At 35.3% G+C, this 19,072-nt stretch overlaps 1 protein-coding gene across 1 annotated transcript in view; it reads left to right on the forward strand.

Annotated features, from left to right (window-relative positions):
- The window catches only part of LOC119079603, a 118,804-nt gene that overhangs the window by 44,607 nt on the left and 55,125 nt on the right, over positions 1 to 19,072 (forward strand). The window contains exon 6 of the mRNA XM_037187594.1: positions 5,305 to 5,476. Within this exon, the coding sequence (XP_037043489.1) occupies positions 5,305 to 5,476 (172 nt within the window). The remainder of the gene's footprint in view (positions 1 to 5,304; positions 5,477 to 19,072) is intronic.

A 19,072-nucleotide genomic window follows, 5' to 3' on the forward strand; every position in this document is an offset into this window, starting at 1 on the left:
AGTATTTCAGTGTTCTCTGGTGTTAAATTTGGGGAATGTGTTTCGTGATGCTGTGTGAAGAGTCTTTGTGGCTGATAATAAAGATTATGATGATGATGATTGATTTCTTTGTCAGTCTTTACGTAGAAAAAAGAAGAAGAAAATGAATTGCTATTATGAGCTCCAGATCATTTTTCACCATCAGCTACCAGTTGGTTTGATTCAATAAAATGTTTTCTTGTTTGCAATGTGTCTGAAATGATATTGGTTTACTCAAACACGGGCTCAAATATGTCGAAATGTTTAGCAATTACAGGTTGATGGTGGCGATATCGTATTAAGTGGAAATGTGCTGAAGAGATATTAATCAAATATCTTGCAAATGAATTTGTAAACCTTCAAAACATGTTTTTTTATAATAAAGATTAGACTTAGAGCTCTAGTACAAATATAGACAGAAGTATAATCCACAAAATGAATATTAAAGGCAATCAATAAAATTATGCCAAATGTTCCTGTAGGTAAATCAATTTAATTGTAGATTATGATTCATGATTATGGTTTTAGAAACGTTCTCCAAGTCGTTTTGTATAACTAGAAATTGGGTCTTACGTGTCAGCATTCAATAACAATTAATGAATCGACCATGCAAATTACTACTAAATATTCACATTCCACTGTGAATGGCGCTTCGCTCATATGAAATATGCATTTACATTGCCTATTCACGTAAAGCACTGTACGCACGAGGTTCCAAATTTTTATTCCCCTTCGGGGCGGGTCATAACGTATCCACTCGTCAAAATAATGATTAGGCCTTCTGTGCAGTTTACCGATTGGACAAAAAATCTACTTAAAAAAATCGGACCGTTTTTGTGTGGGATGATCTATGTATGCCTGGAGAAGGCTTGAGCCGTTGGCGTAGACACCACTCACATTTTTTTTTCGAATTAAGACCTCTTCTGGCATATACAAACCATACCCCACAAAAATGGGTCCGATTCTTAGAAGTAGATTCCTCTCTTCTAGTTCTTAATCTCCACTTCAACTTCGACTTGTCAAAAATTGAAAATTCAGATTCGGAAAATGTCAGGTATCACTTGATCTGAAACTGAAATTCAAGTAAGACCTGAAAATATCTGAGTCTGAACTGAATTTCGGGTAGATTAAAAGAAATTCAGGAAATACTGGAAAAGATCTAAATATTGCCCTGATTTACCTGAATTTTTATTGGACTTCCGATTTCAGGTAAATTGGGGTCAGGTAAAAAATTTCAATTGAACCGAGAGGCGAATTCTTTTTTTTTCAATGGAATAAGATGTTCTACGTGTGATTCTACTAACTGTACTGGACCCACCACGTATGTCTCTAATATATTTCTCGTACGTTTGAATCTGGATTGAAATTGGATATTGCATCCAATTAAAATTCAATGAAGGTTATTCGAATCGTTGAATGAATGTAACTTCAAAAAATAATTGCATTGATATGATTCGTAAAGTTGATTTAGGATTTTTTTTTTTGTTAAAAAATGAAGCTCATCCACAATCTTTCATAATGAAGCTCTGCCAACAACCTCTTCAACTATTTTTCTCATATGAAATATTCGGAAGTAAAAATTGTTCCAGTTAATCTAAAAGTTACGGCATGTGTGTGTAAACATTTCAAGCACAGCATTTATTTGGAAAATGTTACGTTCGGTCATTCAAATAAATTTCCGCTGAAATATTCCGGTTTAATTCCGAATTCCTTCCCTTGCAGCAATGTAAATTGAACTGTTCATTATACAATGATACAATTCGTCATTCAATAACTTGAATAATCTGCTATTGATTAATTGCATAAGTTTGCCCAACTTGAATCAATGGAGAAACATTACAAATTGATTGAATTCAAAACCACTATACGATTTAATAGATAGAATGCAACTACAAAGTCAGACCATAATGCCGAATGTCGGTATGGCAATAAAATAAAGCGATTAGTGTCAGCAAAATTGAATTATTTAGTAAAGTGAATTTGAAACAAAGTTAATTTATCGACAGAAAAAAACAAAAAAATAATTCGGAGAGTCGTTGCTTTCGTACATTCGGTAGATTCGATGTGAATCGATATGTTCTTTCTTTATCCGTAAAGGGCAAGTGAGTTAAAGGGCTCTCGGCAGAAGGTACAGCACCAACATTAATTATGGATATATGTTGACACAGCATGGGGAAGATGCTGTTCCCTATTGTGAATGAAAATTGTTTCACAAAAGGGAGTTCGATCAATTTGCGATTTCCCATTTGAGATTTATATAGCCGTCTAAATCCGTAAAATAGAATTTATAATAGAACTAATCTATTGCCGATGAATTGAATTGATTGGAATGTATACGTTTTATATCCTGTGGATAAATAATGGATGGAGTTTGTTATCAACAAACTAAGCTCAGCACTTCTTTTGTTTAATCAAGTGCTCAACGCAAAATCTATTACTTCATTTGGTTAGAAATACCTCTTGTTATGGAAAAGAACATGAACCACAGTATATCGCTTATTTTTGACGTTGCTGTCGATAACAGATGTTTAGTCTTTCGCCCTAAGTATTATCCATTTCTAGAAAAAGACAGTGATTATTTACACGAGTCGTGTAACAACAGCAAACAGTTGTGTAGCGAATGCCACAGTCAACAACAGCAAACGAGGGAGAATCTATTCAGAACAGGTCGTTAACGTAGCAAAACATCGTTTTCAATCCTTGTACTGATTGCTAAGAGCATCAGATATTGATCTTTCGGCGCGTGCTTTCATAGTACAACGCATGGAAAATACTTTTTCTAGATACATTTATACCTCTGCTCACCTACAAAAATTTACACTTAGTGAAAACACTTCAATCTAAAATACGAAAACCACTCTCGAAACCGCTTCATTGATCCTTTTAAAATTTTATTGAAATACATCAAAGTTTACTTTCCCGCCACAACTATAACCATTGCAACAACTTTACCCACATTTATTGGTGACCATGTGCGCTATTTCGATCCCAGCCAAATGACGATTAACTAGCTGACATTTTCCAAAGCGCTGAACATGCAGAGTTTTCCGCAAGATTTAGTGACTCGAAGAACGAACAACAATTACACCACAGTGTTGCAATGCAACACATTATTATATGCATGATAAAATGTAAACTACATTTTAACAGCTTTCTTAACAAATTAATCTTGCACAAATACTGTTACGAGAGAGTTACGATGCTTTATTTCTGATAAATGTTTTAGTCAAATACTTTCAGTTTCCATTCTGTACGTAGTGTTCGTTCATTAAGCTATTTCGTGGTCAAACCAGCTTGAATGTAAACTGTAATTAAAGTTTTGATGGAGGTGTTTATGCATAAAATGAAGCTATTTTACTAATTCCGTAAGTTGGAGATAAACTTTATGTTAAAGAGTGATGATGATGTGCGAATATTAGCACTCGAATGTATTTCTTTACATAAAGTTAAGAAACTGTCTGTTCTCTGGTTCTTTCCATTTGAAATTGAAAAAGTTTTGTTTGAAATGAAGAATTTTCTTTTTATAATTGTTGATTCTTCTTATACAAAATTTATAATTAAATGTTGTGAATGCAGGCGTATCATTTATCCAAATTTATTTAAATTGTTGGCAAATTTTGTTGAAAGACTGTCCAAAACATTTCCCTTTTTAATATAGAATGTGGAGCAATCAAGTTTTACAATCAATGTAAGACCGGTCTCAGACACCGTATCGTTTTCGCGATGAGCTTCTTGTAAAAATTTGATTTGGCTAGCATTACTAACTTTTCAATAAAAATTTTTAAATTTTCATACCATTTCCATTCCTATTTTACCCAGTCATTTTTACGACCAAATCATGAGCTCATTTTGCTGTATGTAACATTAAAAAAATGCAATATTCGATGTTAGCCATGTTGAGACAATTTGCAGTGATGGAGTTTTCATTGGTGATAGGTCACTTTCCAAAAATCACATAAACACGAAATTGATAAAAACGGTAGTGCTGTTCGCTTACATATACGATAAACATATGAACATGTAAAACTTCCGTTCCATTCCGAACTAAAAATCGTCGATGTAGAGGTTTTAATTTTGTGTGCACTTTGGCATGTACAAATTAATTAGACCAGTGTACGAACACAGACTGAAGGGTTTCAGTATTTGTTCTAACTTTTGTATCATGCATAATGTCTATCAAAATTTGGTATTCAAATCAGAGAACGAAATGGAGCAATATTTTTAAAACCTGTTTCTGTTGCTAGTGTTCATAGTGTCGACAGGAGAATGACTATGTGGCTATTACAAATTTACCGCAGGAACGTAAAAAAGTAATTTTGATCGTGCGATGGGTGTTAATTTCGTTGACAAAAGATTTTCAAGGTTGTCAACGGTTTTTTAGAATTTTCTTTGCCTGTTTTGGTGGATTTTGCTGGTCCCAAAACTTTAAAATAAAATTCTAAATATCAATGAAACTCAAGAGTTTCAACGTTTTGGGGATTTTCAATGATAAGTTAAAAAATTTCATTTAATTTTTGAGAATTTTCGGATGAAAGGATTTTCTAGTTTCCAAAAATTTTCGTACATTTTTTTCGACTTTCGACTTTCGACTTTCTAGTTCATGAAAAAATGCATATTTACGTACGGGTCACCTACCTCCCGCAAGGAAGATTATTCTCGTGTATTTCCAATTGAAAAGAACGCTTGTTAATGTGTGCGTAATCTACCTGCACCTATGTATGGAACTGTAACTAAGTGATTTTCCATGGCGCGCGGTATATATGTGTTTTAGATAGAGTGCTCAAACAATAACGTCGAAATTGTATCCTTTCCATTTAAAAACAGAAAATTTAATTATTTTTTTTAATTACAAAAATCACAAAACTCTCAAAATGTCTATGAAGTGGAAAAAGAAAAATAAATTAGGAAATCCGTTTGAGGTTGGTGTTTATACATCAAATTAAAATACACATTCAACCCGGGCTGGTTGTATATAATACCTTTACCATACGCATGTATATATATACAGTACCATTATACAGTTGTTCATTATGATGATTCTTCAAACCATTAAGATAAAACGGATGTGATCATAAATTACAATTTTTTTTTTCTCTACAAATTCATTAAAAAAGGTCTTCGCGTAATATTACTTTTTTATGTCATCAACATGGAACATGCAATCGCTTCTAAATAATTCAATATCAATATATCTGTGCTATAAAAATCAATATGTATCAACTCTATATAACATTCGTTCCTGCTCTTGTAAACTCACATAAAATAATTGATTTTTCTGATTTGCAGCATATCACCTTTACTCCAACAGTACCGAACGTGAGGTTGATAAAATATTATCGGTGAAATATGAGGACGGACGTTGGTCAAAACCCTATTACGATTGTGGCGGTGGAAATATATGGATGCTAACGTATACGGTTCCATTTTTCGGACATGACAATGGCACCTATTTTTTTAAGTAAGCCAAGCACGTATAATAAATTTTAGTTTTATTTTTTTGCCTCCTCTCTATCTGCTCATACACTTTTATATGTGTTATGCATTGAGTGGGAATAGACATAGTGGAGGTTTTTATGGAATTTTTATTTTCATTTTTATGGATTCAATATAATTCACTCTTATATGGATGGGTTGGTGATAATTCATAGATTTATCTATAATATTCTTAGTGACTTTTATGATGGCATTTACTTAATAATGACTAAATTCTTTTTGGGTTAAAAGGTATGTACCGTGGAGACTCATAGATATGTTTTCAAATTACTTTTTCGCTGTGGAGATAATAACAAATGAGGCTACGTAGGAAGTCTGTAGGAAAGATAGTTGTGTAATATAAGTGTTTAAGACGCGTTTTCGATAATACTGTCCTATTGCACCGCTTGACACAAAATGCAAGTCTTAAAACTCGAGAAATCAATACGGAACTTTGTTATGCAATTCTGTCAAATGTGAACTAAAACTTCCATAGAACACTTTTCAAAATTCCCATAGCGTGCCAATGTAGTCCCTATCAGTCATGTCTAACTCACCGACTAACCAAGTCAATCTTTCTCATTAGAAGTAAGAACCGACTGAAACCCCGATCGAAAATGATCTAAACTGTTTTGTAAGCAATGTTTAAAATGTTCGTTCTAGCATCGGTTCTAGCATCGGTTCTAGCATCGGTTCTAGCATCGGTTCCAGCATCGGTTCTAGCATCGGTTCCAGCATCGGTTCTAGCGCAATAAACATTCTTCAATAGGCGGAACCGGAATTGTTCCAAAGCTATCTGTTCAAGCTCAACCTTCCACCTTAGAGATATTTCAGCGATTTTGAAATTTTTCCAAAGAGCAGAGGGCTGATTAAGAGTAATATTCACTTGTCAAATTTGTAGCCTACATTTGGGCACAAATATGTTACATTTTTGACGATAATTTTGCCCTCGCATCCTTTTTGGTAAAAAAAGTAAAAACATCGTTTGGTGTTGAAATGTGTTAGCTTTGAATAAAAAGTAGAAATGTTTGTGGTGATGTAACATAAGTCCGAGGAAACTCAAAATTTGTGTCAGTTTTCGTGAACTATTGAGTTTTCTCTTACTTAGGTTACATCATCACAAACCTTTCAATTTTTTATTAAAACCTAACGCATGTCAACCAAACGATGCTTTTACTTTTTCCAAAAAGGACGCGAGGACAAAATTATCGTCAAAAATGTAACATTTTTGTGCCCAAATGTAGGCTACAAGTTTGCCAAGTGAAGATTGCTCTTAAACTGCCAGCACCGCAGAAACGATAAAAAAATTTTCAGCACACATCGTAATTTCTCAGTCGCGCCTTCGTCTCGTTTCAAACTCAAAGTAATAGAGCAACAAAAACTACTATTTGCATGATCACGATAACTGAATTAAAGTTCACGTCGTGTGTATTAAAACTAGTGATGATAATGGTAGATTAAGTTCATCCGTAGTGCTGTACCTTGCATGGGTAGTATTGTATAATCCATAATAGCGATTTTATCAATTGAGTTATGAAATTGGAATGCGAGTATCAGTTTAAAGCATCTCGTCCAAATTGCATTCCGTTTATTTCGTAATTTTTCGCTTCATCGAACAAATGATTCGTTTCCGTTAGTGTGCATGGGAAAATAACAATCAAAATATTACAGAGATTGTGCGGCATTATACAACCTTAAAATCAGCATATGCGTACGACCCTCGATTCAGCCGGAACAAAATTTTGTATCTTACAAGGAAACTTAATTATAAACTTAAATACTTAGTGCTGTTAGCCAGATTGATAAGACAAGACATTAATTGACTCATTATGTGGAATTATGACGTCTGGTAAGCCATGAGAATGATAAATCTTTTTCACACTCACACCACTTCTCACAGTGACTTACGGACCTTGTCACTTGTCACCTAATACATTATTAACAGCAAAGCGCAATCTCCCTACTGTCAATAATCCTTTATTTCATTTGGTTGGATATCACATCGCGTATCAAATGCGTAGAAAGAGATTTGAATAGTAATTATACCGCAACGTTTACTACATTTAACTAAGCTCATAAAATCCCTTTGTAATACCTATTAGCCTGTGGCTATAATTATTTTTTTTCGGAACGGATCAAAAGTTATGCCGTGTGTATATATTCACTTCGCATTACATTCGTCAAAATTTAACAAAGGACTTTTGTGTATTCCTAACGAATGAACTCTATTGAATGCATGTCGAGTTAATTAGTGAATATAATCAAAGCGACTCATTTCGATAAGCTTCATTTTTGGACTGTGGTATTGATGCTGAAATAATTTAAAGCTCACAGCGAAGCATTCAAAAGATCTTCTCGGCTATTCAATGATTTTATTTGATGCCGATTGTAGTCCTAGTCCGGTGTTTTTACTTAGATAATTAACTTTGGATTTTGTGGAACGAGTAGGTGATTCTTAACGTGCCATTGCTTCAGATGATATTCATTACATTTGTGAATGCTTCCATGAATGATTCCATCAACTCGAATAATATGATTGAGTGGATGTTAATTCATTAAATTAAGTTGTACGGGAGATTATTTACGCTTCGAAAAGTGGTTTTTTTGCGGCAGAGGAACAGTCCGAACTGCATACCATTCAGAAACGGAGCAAAGGAACAGAAAATTAAAAGTATTTTACAGAACTTTGTGTGCAAAAAAACATCAACCAGAAAAATAAAAATTACTTTGCTAAGTAATGTTTATGTTCTTAACAAGGTTAGCAAATTACTTTTCTTTGAACGGCAGGCGAAGACGTATCAAATTTGTTTAATCATATTTCATGGATGCTTGCTTAATTGCAATTAGTGCTAACATTGCAGGCTAGTCGTAAACTAAAACTGTGTCGTATTACATGCACCGTCCCATCACTTATTTCTTACACCATTTTACCAGATGAAGTCTCAAAACTCAAATCGTTTTCATAGCTAAATTGTTTTAAAACTATTAGAGTTTTGACGTCCTTCGTTATAACAAGTGGATTATATATACAACAATGCCAAAATAGATCTTTTATCGTTCTAATAACTATAAATATCACATTTAATTTAGCGAGAGAACGCAAGCATTTCATGCCGTCACGAATGGCAAGTCAAGTTGAATAATAGAAAACTTTATCGACTGAATAAATCTTCTTGGTATAACCTTAATTGGGTCAGTTAGGTTTATCGGGAGACAAATAATAGAATTTGTTTTACGAGTTTTAAAGTAATTAAAAATGTGTGACAATTTGTGCTGTAATCCAAATTTGGTTCGTAATTAGTCTTATTGCACAGAAAAAACGTTTTCGAAAAATGTTTTAGATTTGACGATTTGTAGATGATTAGATTCGTCGTTGATATCGTGTAAAAAAAATATTTAAAGTTTCATCAATTTTTACCTTTAGACAGAGAGATTCAACAGCACCAGAGCGATACATTCGCTTTAGATAGTGTTTACTCTACTTTAATTGCAAAAGGATTTTCTAAAAGAAACTCATCCAAGGATTTTTCTTCGATTTTGAAGGATCTTATTTGAATTTCAAGGATTTTTCACAACGTTTCAAGCGTTTATACACGACTTTTAAAGATTTTGGTTTGATTTGACATGTCTTTGATTTCCAAGGATTTTTTTTAGACCCGTACGAAGTACTGGGGTCTTATAGGTTTACGCATACGTTTGTAACACGTCGAATTGGACTCCCTGAGTAAGGGGAAACCTATTGTGGTTGTCTAGAGATGCCAAATCCGCGAAAAAAAAATGTCCGTCTGTCCGTCTGTCTGTCTGCACGATAACTTGAGTAAAACGCATCCGATTTTGAAAATTCTTTTTTTTCCCGTTTGGTAATGTCAAAAGACAGGCTAAGTTCGAAGATGAGTGATTTTGGATCGACCCCTCCCGAGCTGTGGCCCAATAAGTGCTTTACGGTTTTTCGAAGATATCTCCGGACATTTAAACGTTAAACTTGTAAGTGATACGTCAAATAAAAGGTATTTACAATACCGATCGACAAAAAAAAAGTTTATGGTAATCGGACCGACTCGTGAGTTAGACCCCTTGGTGTGGAACAGGCACAGGGCGGCAATCAGTTTTTGCTTGTAGGTCGGCCACATTTCAACATATTTCGTCTGTTTTAGCTTTATTAGATAGGTATTGACCGTACCAATCAGGGAAATTTTTAGCCCCGTACGAAGTACGAAGGGGCTTATAGGATTACGATGCCGTGTGTAATTGATGGAATTCGAAGCAGACGGTAAGGGCAAAGTGTTTGCCTATGTTCATAGATGACGAATCCGCAATAAAAATTTGGGCCGTCTGTCCGTCTGTCCGTCTGTCCGTCTGTCCGTCTGTCCGTCTGTCCGTCTGTCCGTCACGTCGATATCTTGAGTAAATCAAATCCGATTTCAAAAATTTTTTTTTTCCCTGAAAGATAGTCAAAATAGTGAGGCTAAGTTCGAAGATGGGCATATTCGGGTCGGCCCTTCGTGAGTTAGGGCCACCTAAGTGATTTAAGGTCTTTTGGTGATATTTATGGCAAAATAAACGATGGAAATGTAAATGACACGGCAAATGATAGGTATTGTCAATACCAATCCAGGAAAAAAAAGTTTTTTTAAATCGGGTGAGTGGACCGTGAGTTAGGGCCTTAGAAGTGAAAAGCTACTAGGGCCCTATGTGTATTTTACATATAACTCGAGTAAATTTCATATGTTTTTCGTAATTTTTGTTTCATTTGAAAGATAATCGAACACCGAATAGAATGTTGTTGAAAAAAAAAAAATTCGGTCCTTGGACTAAGGCCGCTACTAGGGCCCTATGTGTATTTTACATATAACTCGAGCAAATTTCATCCGTTTTTCGTAATTTTTGTTTCATTTGGAAGGTAATCAAAGGCCGAATAGAATGTTGTTGAAAAAAAAATTAAATTTGGGTCCTCGGACTAAGGCCGCTACTAGGGCCCTATGTGTATTTTACATACAACTCGAGTAAATTTCATTCGTTTTTCGTAATTTTTGTGTCATTTGGAAGGTAATCGAACGCCGAATAGAAAGTTGTTGAAAAAAAAATTAAATTTGGGTCCTTGGACTAAGGCCACTACTAGGGCCCTATGTGTATTTTACATAGAACTCGAGTAAATTTCATTCGTTTTTCGTAATTTTTGTGTCATTTGGAAGTAATCGAACGCCGAATAGAAAGTTGTTGAAAAAAAATTAAATTTGGGTCCTTGGACTAAGGCCACTACTAGGGCCCTATGTGTATTTCACATATAACTCGAGTAAATTTCATTCGTTTTTCGTAATTTTTGTTTCATTTGGAAGGTAATCGAATGCCGAATAGAATGTTGTTGAAAAAAAATTAAATTTGGGTCCTCGGACTAAGGCCGCTACTAGGGCCCTATGTGTATTTTACATACAACTCGAGTAAATTTCATCCGTTTTTCGTAATTTTTGTTTCATTTGAAAGATAATCGAACACCGAATAGAATGTTGTTGAAAAAAAAAAAAATTGGGTCCTTGGACTAAGGCCGTTACTAGGGCCCTATGTGTATTTTACATATAACTCGAGCAAATTTCATCCGTTTTTCGTAATTTTTGTTTCATTTGGAAGGTAATCAAAGGCCGAATAGAATGTAGTTGAAAAAAAATAAATTTGGATCCTCGGACTGAGGCCGATACTAGGCCTATGTGTATTTATACTCAATAAATTAAAATTTTAGGGCTATTTGAAAGTTTTGTTTTATTTGAAAGGAACGTCGTACGGGGCTTCGTACAGAGCGACACGCATACAATTTAAGATTGGATCCCACTCTTTCAATATAAAGTTAATTGTTTCGTTTCCAAAAATATAATAAAACGCGCGCGCGATTTGTGTTCATAACGAAAATTCAAAACACTTCCATAAATAATCGCAAACCACCTGCGAACAATCATAAACCACTCAAACAGAACAATATTTACAATTTGAATTCAGAAATTTTGGAATGGGACCATGTCAAATATGTGGTATGCTCACAAGGATATTTCGAATTTTTCTTGGATTTAATTCGAGATGAATGATCGCTTTTTCAGAATTTTGCGGTCGGTACATTGTGAATGTGAAGGACACGAAATAACGTGTTGTTGTTCACTAATGAAGAATAGGTCAGGGTTGTTTGGGAATTCGACCAATCGGTTTTCAACAAGTGCAACAATTTTTCACGGTCGACGGTTTAAGTGGTAGTAAACCTGAAGTAAGATTTCGTAATATTCCAGTTGGAATAGTAATCGAAATTTATTCCGAATTTGTATGAAGCTTTGAGCCTAATCATCGAAACTAACGTTACACGGTCTAACCTTTCTAGTCTTTGCTACCAACCCTCCTATATTTATGAATCACGTACCGACAAAAGTTCTGATCGACTCACAATCAGGATAATCATTTAACTCAAGAACCCGTTCAGCAACTCATCGTTAAGTTTCACTGGTGACGATTTTGACACTTCTTTCATATAAAATATGTCAAAATCTTCACTTTGGGTAACGAATTTTTAGTTCCTGAACGAGCTCCAAAGTCACTTATTGTTTTGCTCACTCCGCCGAGCTCTGGTGTCTGGTTGCATATTCATTTAGTTTCTGTAAACTGATTGAACTGAAAGGACTTCATTTTCTCTAGTAATTCTTCTGGAACGTCAGACTCTCGGTCTTACTTCTTGTTAATAATTCGATTAGAATTTTCACCACCTTTTGATCTGTTCCATATTTGGGAGAAAATCAACGAAAATTTTCATTTTTTTTTCACCGAGAATTTTTTCTTGTCCCCTTTTGTAGGACCATACCGGTAAAAATCGGGAACGTCTCAATGGTTAGAAGTTACCACTGTACCAAAGCACGACAGAGTAAATACAGGCAAGAACAGTTGAATTGACTAGGGACCTGAATTATCTAGTGGCCTTATATTTTGCGATATAAATTTAATTCAATTGATGTCAGTATTTGACATCCGAGAAATGAATCTCTCCTGCCTGGATTTACTCTGTCGAGATACATCATTAAAAAAAAATTAAATTGGAAAAAAGTATTAGCCCGCTGGTACCCTCAAAAGCTCACACCAGCTTAAGCAATAAAATAAAAAATTCAAATTCCTAAGAAAGCGGAAAAAATTTCAAAAATGAGATACAATACAACAGTGTGATCAACGAATATAAATTAATTCCATCCTTTCGTTAAAAGCAGTTCGTTTATTTAAAAAAAAAATCACGAAAACTGTATGCCGTGTCTCCGTTTACACAAAATAAAGAAAACAAAAAAAAAACTTTTCCATCATTTTTAAGCCGCAATGAACATTAATTGTTTAAAAATAATAACTGCCGCTGGTTCCTGAAAGTAACGTGTGAATATGGTTTGATTTATGCGTCTTTGGGTTGGTATTATAAAAGAAATGTTTTAATTATGACGATTGAAACATGCAATAATAAGTAATAAACGACAATAAAAGCAGACCCGAACACACGATCGAGAAAAACAACTAGGATCGTTTCAGATTTTTAGGTCTTATTTCTTTGTTCAAAGTACTTTACGGTGGACAATTCAGTTGTTCAGTACGTTCGTACAGTTATAGATTAAAGTCAGATTGATAGATTGACACCCCATCTTGCAAGGACTCGACTAAGTTCTTGCCTTACCTGTGCGTGATTCACTTGATTAGTCTTTGTCATGAAAAACGAAATATTTAATTAAATTTTCATCCAAAAGTCTTTTAAGATCTGATTTTTCGCGCGTTGTATAAACTGGAATTTTGCTCTCAGCTTCCCCTCGCTCGGGTTAACAATTTTCACGTTATAAGATTGTAACATTTCACAATCGAGATTTCTTCGCTCGGTCCTAAAAGCTGAAAATTTTCATATTTCGAATGCTGCCCGATTCGACTATTTCTAGTAGCCTTTGTACATGGCCTTCTACCTTGTAATTAAAGATTTATATGGTAGTCTGTTGTCTGTCGTCTGTTGTCATTTTCTTTAACTTAACGGTATAAATGTTTGTTTAGTCAACTGGGGACATATTCATTCTACCCGAGCAGGTCTTCTTCAGAGGGATTCTTTTGAAAAACAGCCTACCGAAATCGGACGCACTTTCTAGTGGAATTTTCTATATGTGCCTAGAAAGGACTCCGACCCTAGAAACCAAAACCACTTTCAAAAAAATTCTTCGAAGCTTTTGTGGCTTGCACTTTTCTTACAAAAATTTCTCCAGTTACACGAGCCGTACAGGGGTGTCATTAGAAAGGTAATCCCATTTACTATTGAGCCGAATAGGGACTTATTGGTTTTAAAATTCATCGACACTGAAATATGTGCAATTGAAGTTTTCAACCGAACACTTACCCTGTTCTTACAGAAATTTCTCGAGGTACACAAAACGTACATGGTCGTGTGGGGTATCATTCGAAAGGTAATTTTATGTGCTTTTGGGCCAAATGGGTCTTATGTGGTTTGGATGCATATGCGATGAAATAAGGGCAATTAAACAGTTCAACGTCTATTTCACCGTAGATGCATCAAAGCCACATGAGACCGTATTTGGCCCAAAAACACATTAAACTACCTTTCAAATGATACCCCACACGACCATGTACATTTTGTGTAACTCGAAAAATTTCAGTAAGAACAGTGTTAGTCTTCGGTTGAAAACTTCAACTGCACATATTTCAGTGTCGATGAATTTTAAACCCGCAATAAGTCACTATTCGGCTCAATAGTACATGTGATTACCTTTCTAATGACACCCCACACGACCCTGTACGGCTCGTGCATCTGGAGAAATTTGTGTAAGAAAAGTGCAAGTTTTCGGTTTTGATCACCTTTCACCAGCCACACAAACTTCGAAGAAGTGGTTTTGGCTTCTAGGGTCGAATACCTTTCTAGGCACATATAAAAAAGTCCACTGGAAAATGCGTCCGATTTCGGTAGGCTGTTTTTCAAAAGAATCCCTCTGAAGAAGAAGATACCTTCGTCAGTTTTAAATAACTATATATGATACTATGATAGGCTAGTTCAGGTCAGGCCAACGCACTGCTCCTAGCATGAACACTACTTTGACAAACGTCGAATTTGGAGGCTTTTGTGATGAGAGCTACCGCTTAAGATTGATTGTATTGTGTGTTTGAACTCACACAACTAAAACAAGTCACCTATCTTCACGAAAGAAACGCAGTGCCTACTGTGACTTCATCAGCCTCCAAATATTTCTTATGTTCATGCTAGGAGCAGTGCGTTGGGTCAGGCTCAAAAACCTGACGATACGATTCAAGCAGAATCTAAAACTTAAATTCAAAGTTGTCCTGTGAACACATTACTTCAACTACTTAATCTATGTCTTTATTTCCGTTTACACTTTAAACAATAGAAAAGAGGCTAAACGGAGGCGAAACGGAGTGGTTTTTTTGTGAGTGGAAATCAGCCCAAATGTCGATAAACAACTTGTAATAGTTATAATGTTCGAAATCGCCAAAATGTTGAAATGAAATTGAATTTTCGTAAATTCAATCAACGAATTCACCAAAGCAACATAGCTCGATGAAAGGACCAGTTTAGGTTCCTGGTTTTCAAATTTCAATTCGATAGTGAGAATATTTAAATGTACTGAACAATTACAGAAAAAGACCTCACTCAAACACCAGCATTCGTTTGTTCACCGATTGTGTTCCTCAAAAAATTTGTTAATCCAAAACTATGTTCAATATTCAGTTCTATTTCCTACAAACAATTTTATTTTAAGATTTCAATGTCACGATTCTCATTTGGATTCACGTTTGTTAACAGGCTTAGCTTAAACCACATTAAGCTAAATTTATGTTGCCATTTTCAACTGAGACAACAAATAATGTCGGCACATTCGAAGACACAAACGCGTTCCATCGAAAATTTACTAATGCTTAGGTCAAGTATTTAATAAGCGAAAATCAAATTCTATTTGTTTATTTGTAAGCCATATTTAACAAAGTTCAACAAACTTAATTTTCCACCTAATTCGATTTTTTCTGAGACTCATATTGATAGTTGATTGACTCAAATGTAGCCTGAAATGTGGTCTGAAAATACATATCCAGCAATTGCCGTTAACCGAGGCGTAGATGCTTTTGAAAAACGATTTTATTGTGACTTCCCACAGAGATTAGTTGGATACCGTGACATAGCATAGAATTAATAGAATATTTGAATAAATGACATCCTTCGGGATTAAAGTAAATTGTAGGCAACGTCCTAATAAAGATATTGGCTGATCAACGTTTTGCAATTTTGAAGTTTTTACTTATTGTCGACTTCACCTGAACTCACCACAGGATTGATTCAATCCTACATAAACACCACATTAATAGGCGATTAGTCCACCTAGTTTGGTGGCACACTAGAAAATAGCTTGCCCAAATAAAGTAGTAGAAGATTATATATGTGGTAAGGCTAACGCTAAGCAAAAACTCGGAGGGGTAGTTTGGGTTTATCTTTGCATCGACACATAAAAAATGACACGCCCAATGTTTATTTCGAAGAGTTGGATTATGATCCTCGCCTTCGGCTTAGGATCACAATCACCAAGTCGTTAAAATAAAAAAAAAATGAACCTCGGACGTAATGTGCTATAACATGCTCTTGTTTTTTCCTAGGGTCGAAAGTGGCTTGTTACACATCTAGGGAAAACAAGAAATTGGGGTTAAGGTTTAAATACTTATTGACATAACAAGTGATGAAAAATTGAAAAGTAGAGTTCAAGTGTGAATTTTGTTGGTACGAGGCGAAGCCGAGGTCAATAACCACACAAAGATAAGCCACCAAGCAAAGATAAGCATGTCAGTTGCCGAGCAAAGGCAGAAAATCCAATTTACAAGCGGAGTAGAATTTGAAATTGTTATTACTGGGGAAGTTTAATCACCTTAGTTTGGGTGTTAGTTCGGAGGCTGGCTGGAATGGTGAAAAGGATGGGCCGATATGCTTACTAATTTTTATTTTGCTTTTAGAAAATAATCATGAATCATAAGTTGTGGTTCACGAATCGAAGGAGAATCAAGCTGAAGTCCAAATGTAAAAAGGAAGAAAAGTTGAAAGAGTGAGACTGACAGTAACGATCAAAGGGTGAAGTGTTAAGGATCTTATTTATCGATATTTGTCGATATTCGTATTTGCATTGTATGATGTTTAAAACTGTTGAAATTTTTGAAAAAGAGGGAGTGGATGTAGTATCGTAGTATGGTGTGAATGTCGAATAAATAGTTAGTTTTACTGATACAGTACAAGAGTACACACGTGTCTTATTACTAAATATTACACTTAGGTGTGTAATAAGCGAGGGGGACCGCACTGAAAAGAGTTGCACAGAGTTGCAATCTGAAAATAAGAGTTGCACGCAAAAATAAAGAGTTTCAAAAGAGTTGCACGCGGAAAAAGAGAGTTGCAAAAGAGTTGCACGAGGAGAAATAGTTGCAAATTCAGTGCGGTCCCCCTCGGTAATAAGCCACTTTCGACAAAAGCATGTGACACCCATTTCATAACTCTGGATAAAAGTCTCGTTTTTGTGTGTTTATTGACCTAAGCGAGGACCTCTACTTTCTGTAACTGCGTTTCGGTGGCAATCGAAGGGTTTTTAGCCCCGTACGAAGTACGAAGGGGCTTATAGGATTACGATGCCGTGTGTAATTGATGGAATTCGAAGCAGACGGTAAGGGCAAAGTGTTTGCCTATGTTCATAGATGACGAATCCGCAATAAAAATTTGGGCCGTCTGTCCGTCTGTCCGTCTGTCCGTCACGTCGATATCTTGAGTAAATCAAATCCGATTTCAAAATTTTTTTTTCCCTGAAAGATAGTCAAAATAGTGAGGCTAAGTTCGAAGATGGGCATATTCGGGTCGGCCCTTCGTGAGTTAGGGCCACCTAAGTGATTTAAGGTCTTTTGGTGATATTTATGGCAAAATAAACGATGGAAATGTAAATGACACGGCAAATGATAGGTATTGTTAATACCAATCCAGGAAAAAAAAGTTTTTTAAAATCGGGTGAGTGGACCGTGAGTTAGGGCCTTAGAAGTGAAAAGCTGCTAGGGCCCTATGTGTATTTTGCATTTAACTCGAGTAAATCTCATCCTTTTTTCGTAATTTTTGTTTCATTTGAAAGATAATCGAACACCGAATAGAATGTTGTTGAAAAAAAAATTAAATTTGGGTCCTTGGACTAAGGCCGCTACTAGGGCCCTATGTGTATTTTACATATAACTCGAGCAAATTTCATCCGTTTTTCGTAATTTTTGTTTCATTTGGAAGGTAATCAAAGGCCGAATAGAATGTTGTTGAAAAAAAATTAAATTTGGGTCCTCGGACTAAGGCCGCTACTAGGGCCCTATGTGTATTTTACATATACCTCGAGCAAATTTCATCCGTTTTTCGTAATTTTTGTTTCATTTGGAAGGTAATCAAAGGCCGAATAGAATGTAGTTGAAAAATAAATTAAATTTGGGTCCTTGGACTAAGGCCGCTACTAGGGCCCTATGTGTATTTTACATATAACTCGAGCAAATTTCATCCGTTTTTCGTAATTTTTGTTTCATTTGGAAGGTAATCAAAGGCCGAATAGAATGTTGTTGAAAAAAAATTAAATTTGGGTCCTCGGACAAAGGCCGCTACTAGGGCCCTATGTGTATTTTACATATAACTCGAGCAAATTTCATCCGTTTTTCGTAATTTTTGTTTCATTTGGAAGGTAATCAAAGGCCGAATAGAATGTAGTTGAAAAATAAATTAAATTTGGGTCCTTGGACTAAGGCCGCTACTAGGGCCCTATGTGTATTTTACATATAACTCGAGCAAATTTCATCCGTTTTTCGTAATTTTTGTTTCATTTGGAAGGTAATCAAAGGCCGAATAGAATGTAGTTGAAAAATAAATTAAATTTGGATCCTCGGACTGAGGCCGATACTAGGCCCTATGTGTATTTATACTCAATAAATTAAAATTTTAGGGCTATTTGAAAGTTTTGTTTTATTTGAAAGGAACGTCGTACGGGGCTTCGTAATTGCGCTATGTGCAATTTCTAAGATGTACACATTACATAATAATTTTACTTTAACTACTTTAACCGGCGCATAGGCTTACGGTCAAAGTAGGGTGACAGACGCACTAGGGTCACGTACGCAATAGATATACGGGTTTGTACGGGGCTCAGTCGCAGCAAACGCTCCGACTGTTCTGATGGCTCGTTTTTTATGAAATTATGTTCTCCGGAGCGTGAGCTAGGTCTCTTGGAGTGAGCTCTTATCTGGCTACTCGGAAGTACAGTGAACGTGGTGTATTTTGACAATATCTCGAGTAAATTTTGACCGAATTTCATGAATTTTTTTTTGTTTGAAAGGTATTAACGAATGTAAAGCGTCGGTGCTATTTCTGGTCTCCTAACAAAATGGCTGCCGGCGGCCATATTGGATTTTAGTAAAATAAAAAAATATCTTGGGAAAAATGATACTTAGAGAGTTTCTGTTAACATGGAAATAATTTGTTATGTGTGTGGGGTTTCAGGGATTCCATATATGGACATCTATATATACC

The sequence above is a fragment of the Bradysia coprophila genome, unplaced genomic scaffold (genome assembly GCF_014529535.1).
Source record: "Bradysia coprophila strain Holo2 unplaced genomic scaffold, BU_Bcop_v1 contig_324, whole genome shotgun sequence".
In the NCBI taxonomy this organism is placed as follows: Eukaryota; Metazoa; Arthropoda; class Insecta; order Diptera; family Sciaridae; genus Bradysia; species Bradysia coprophila.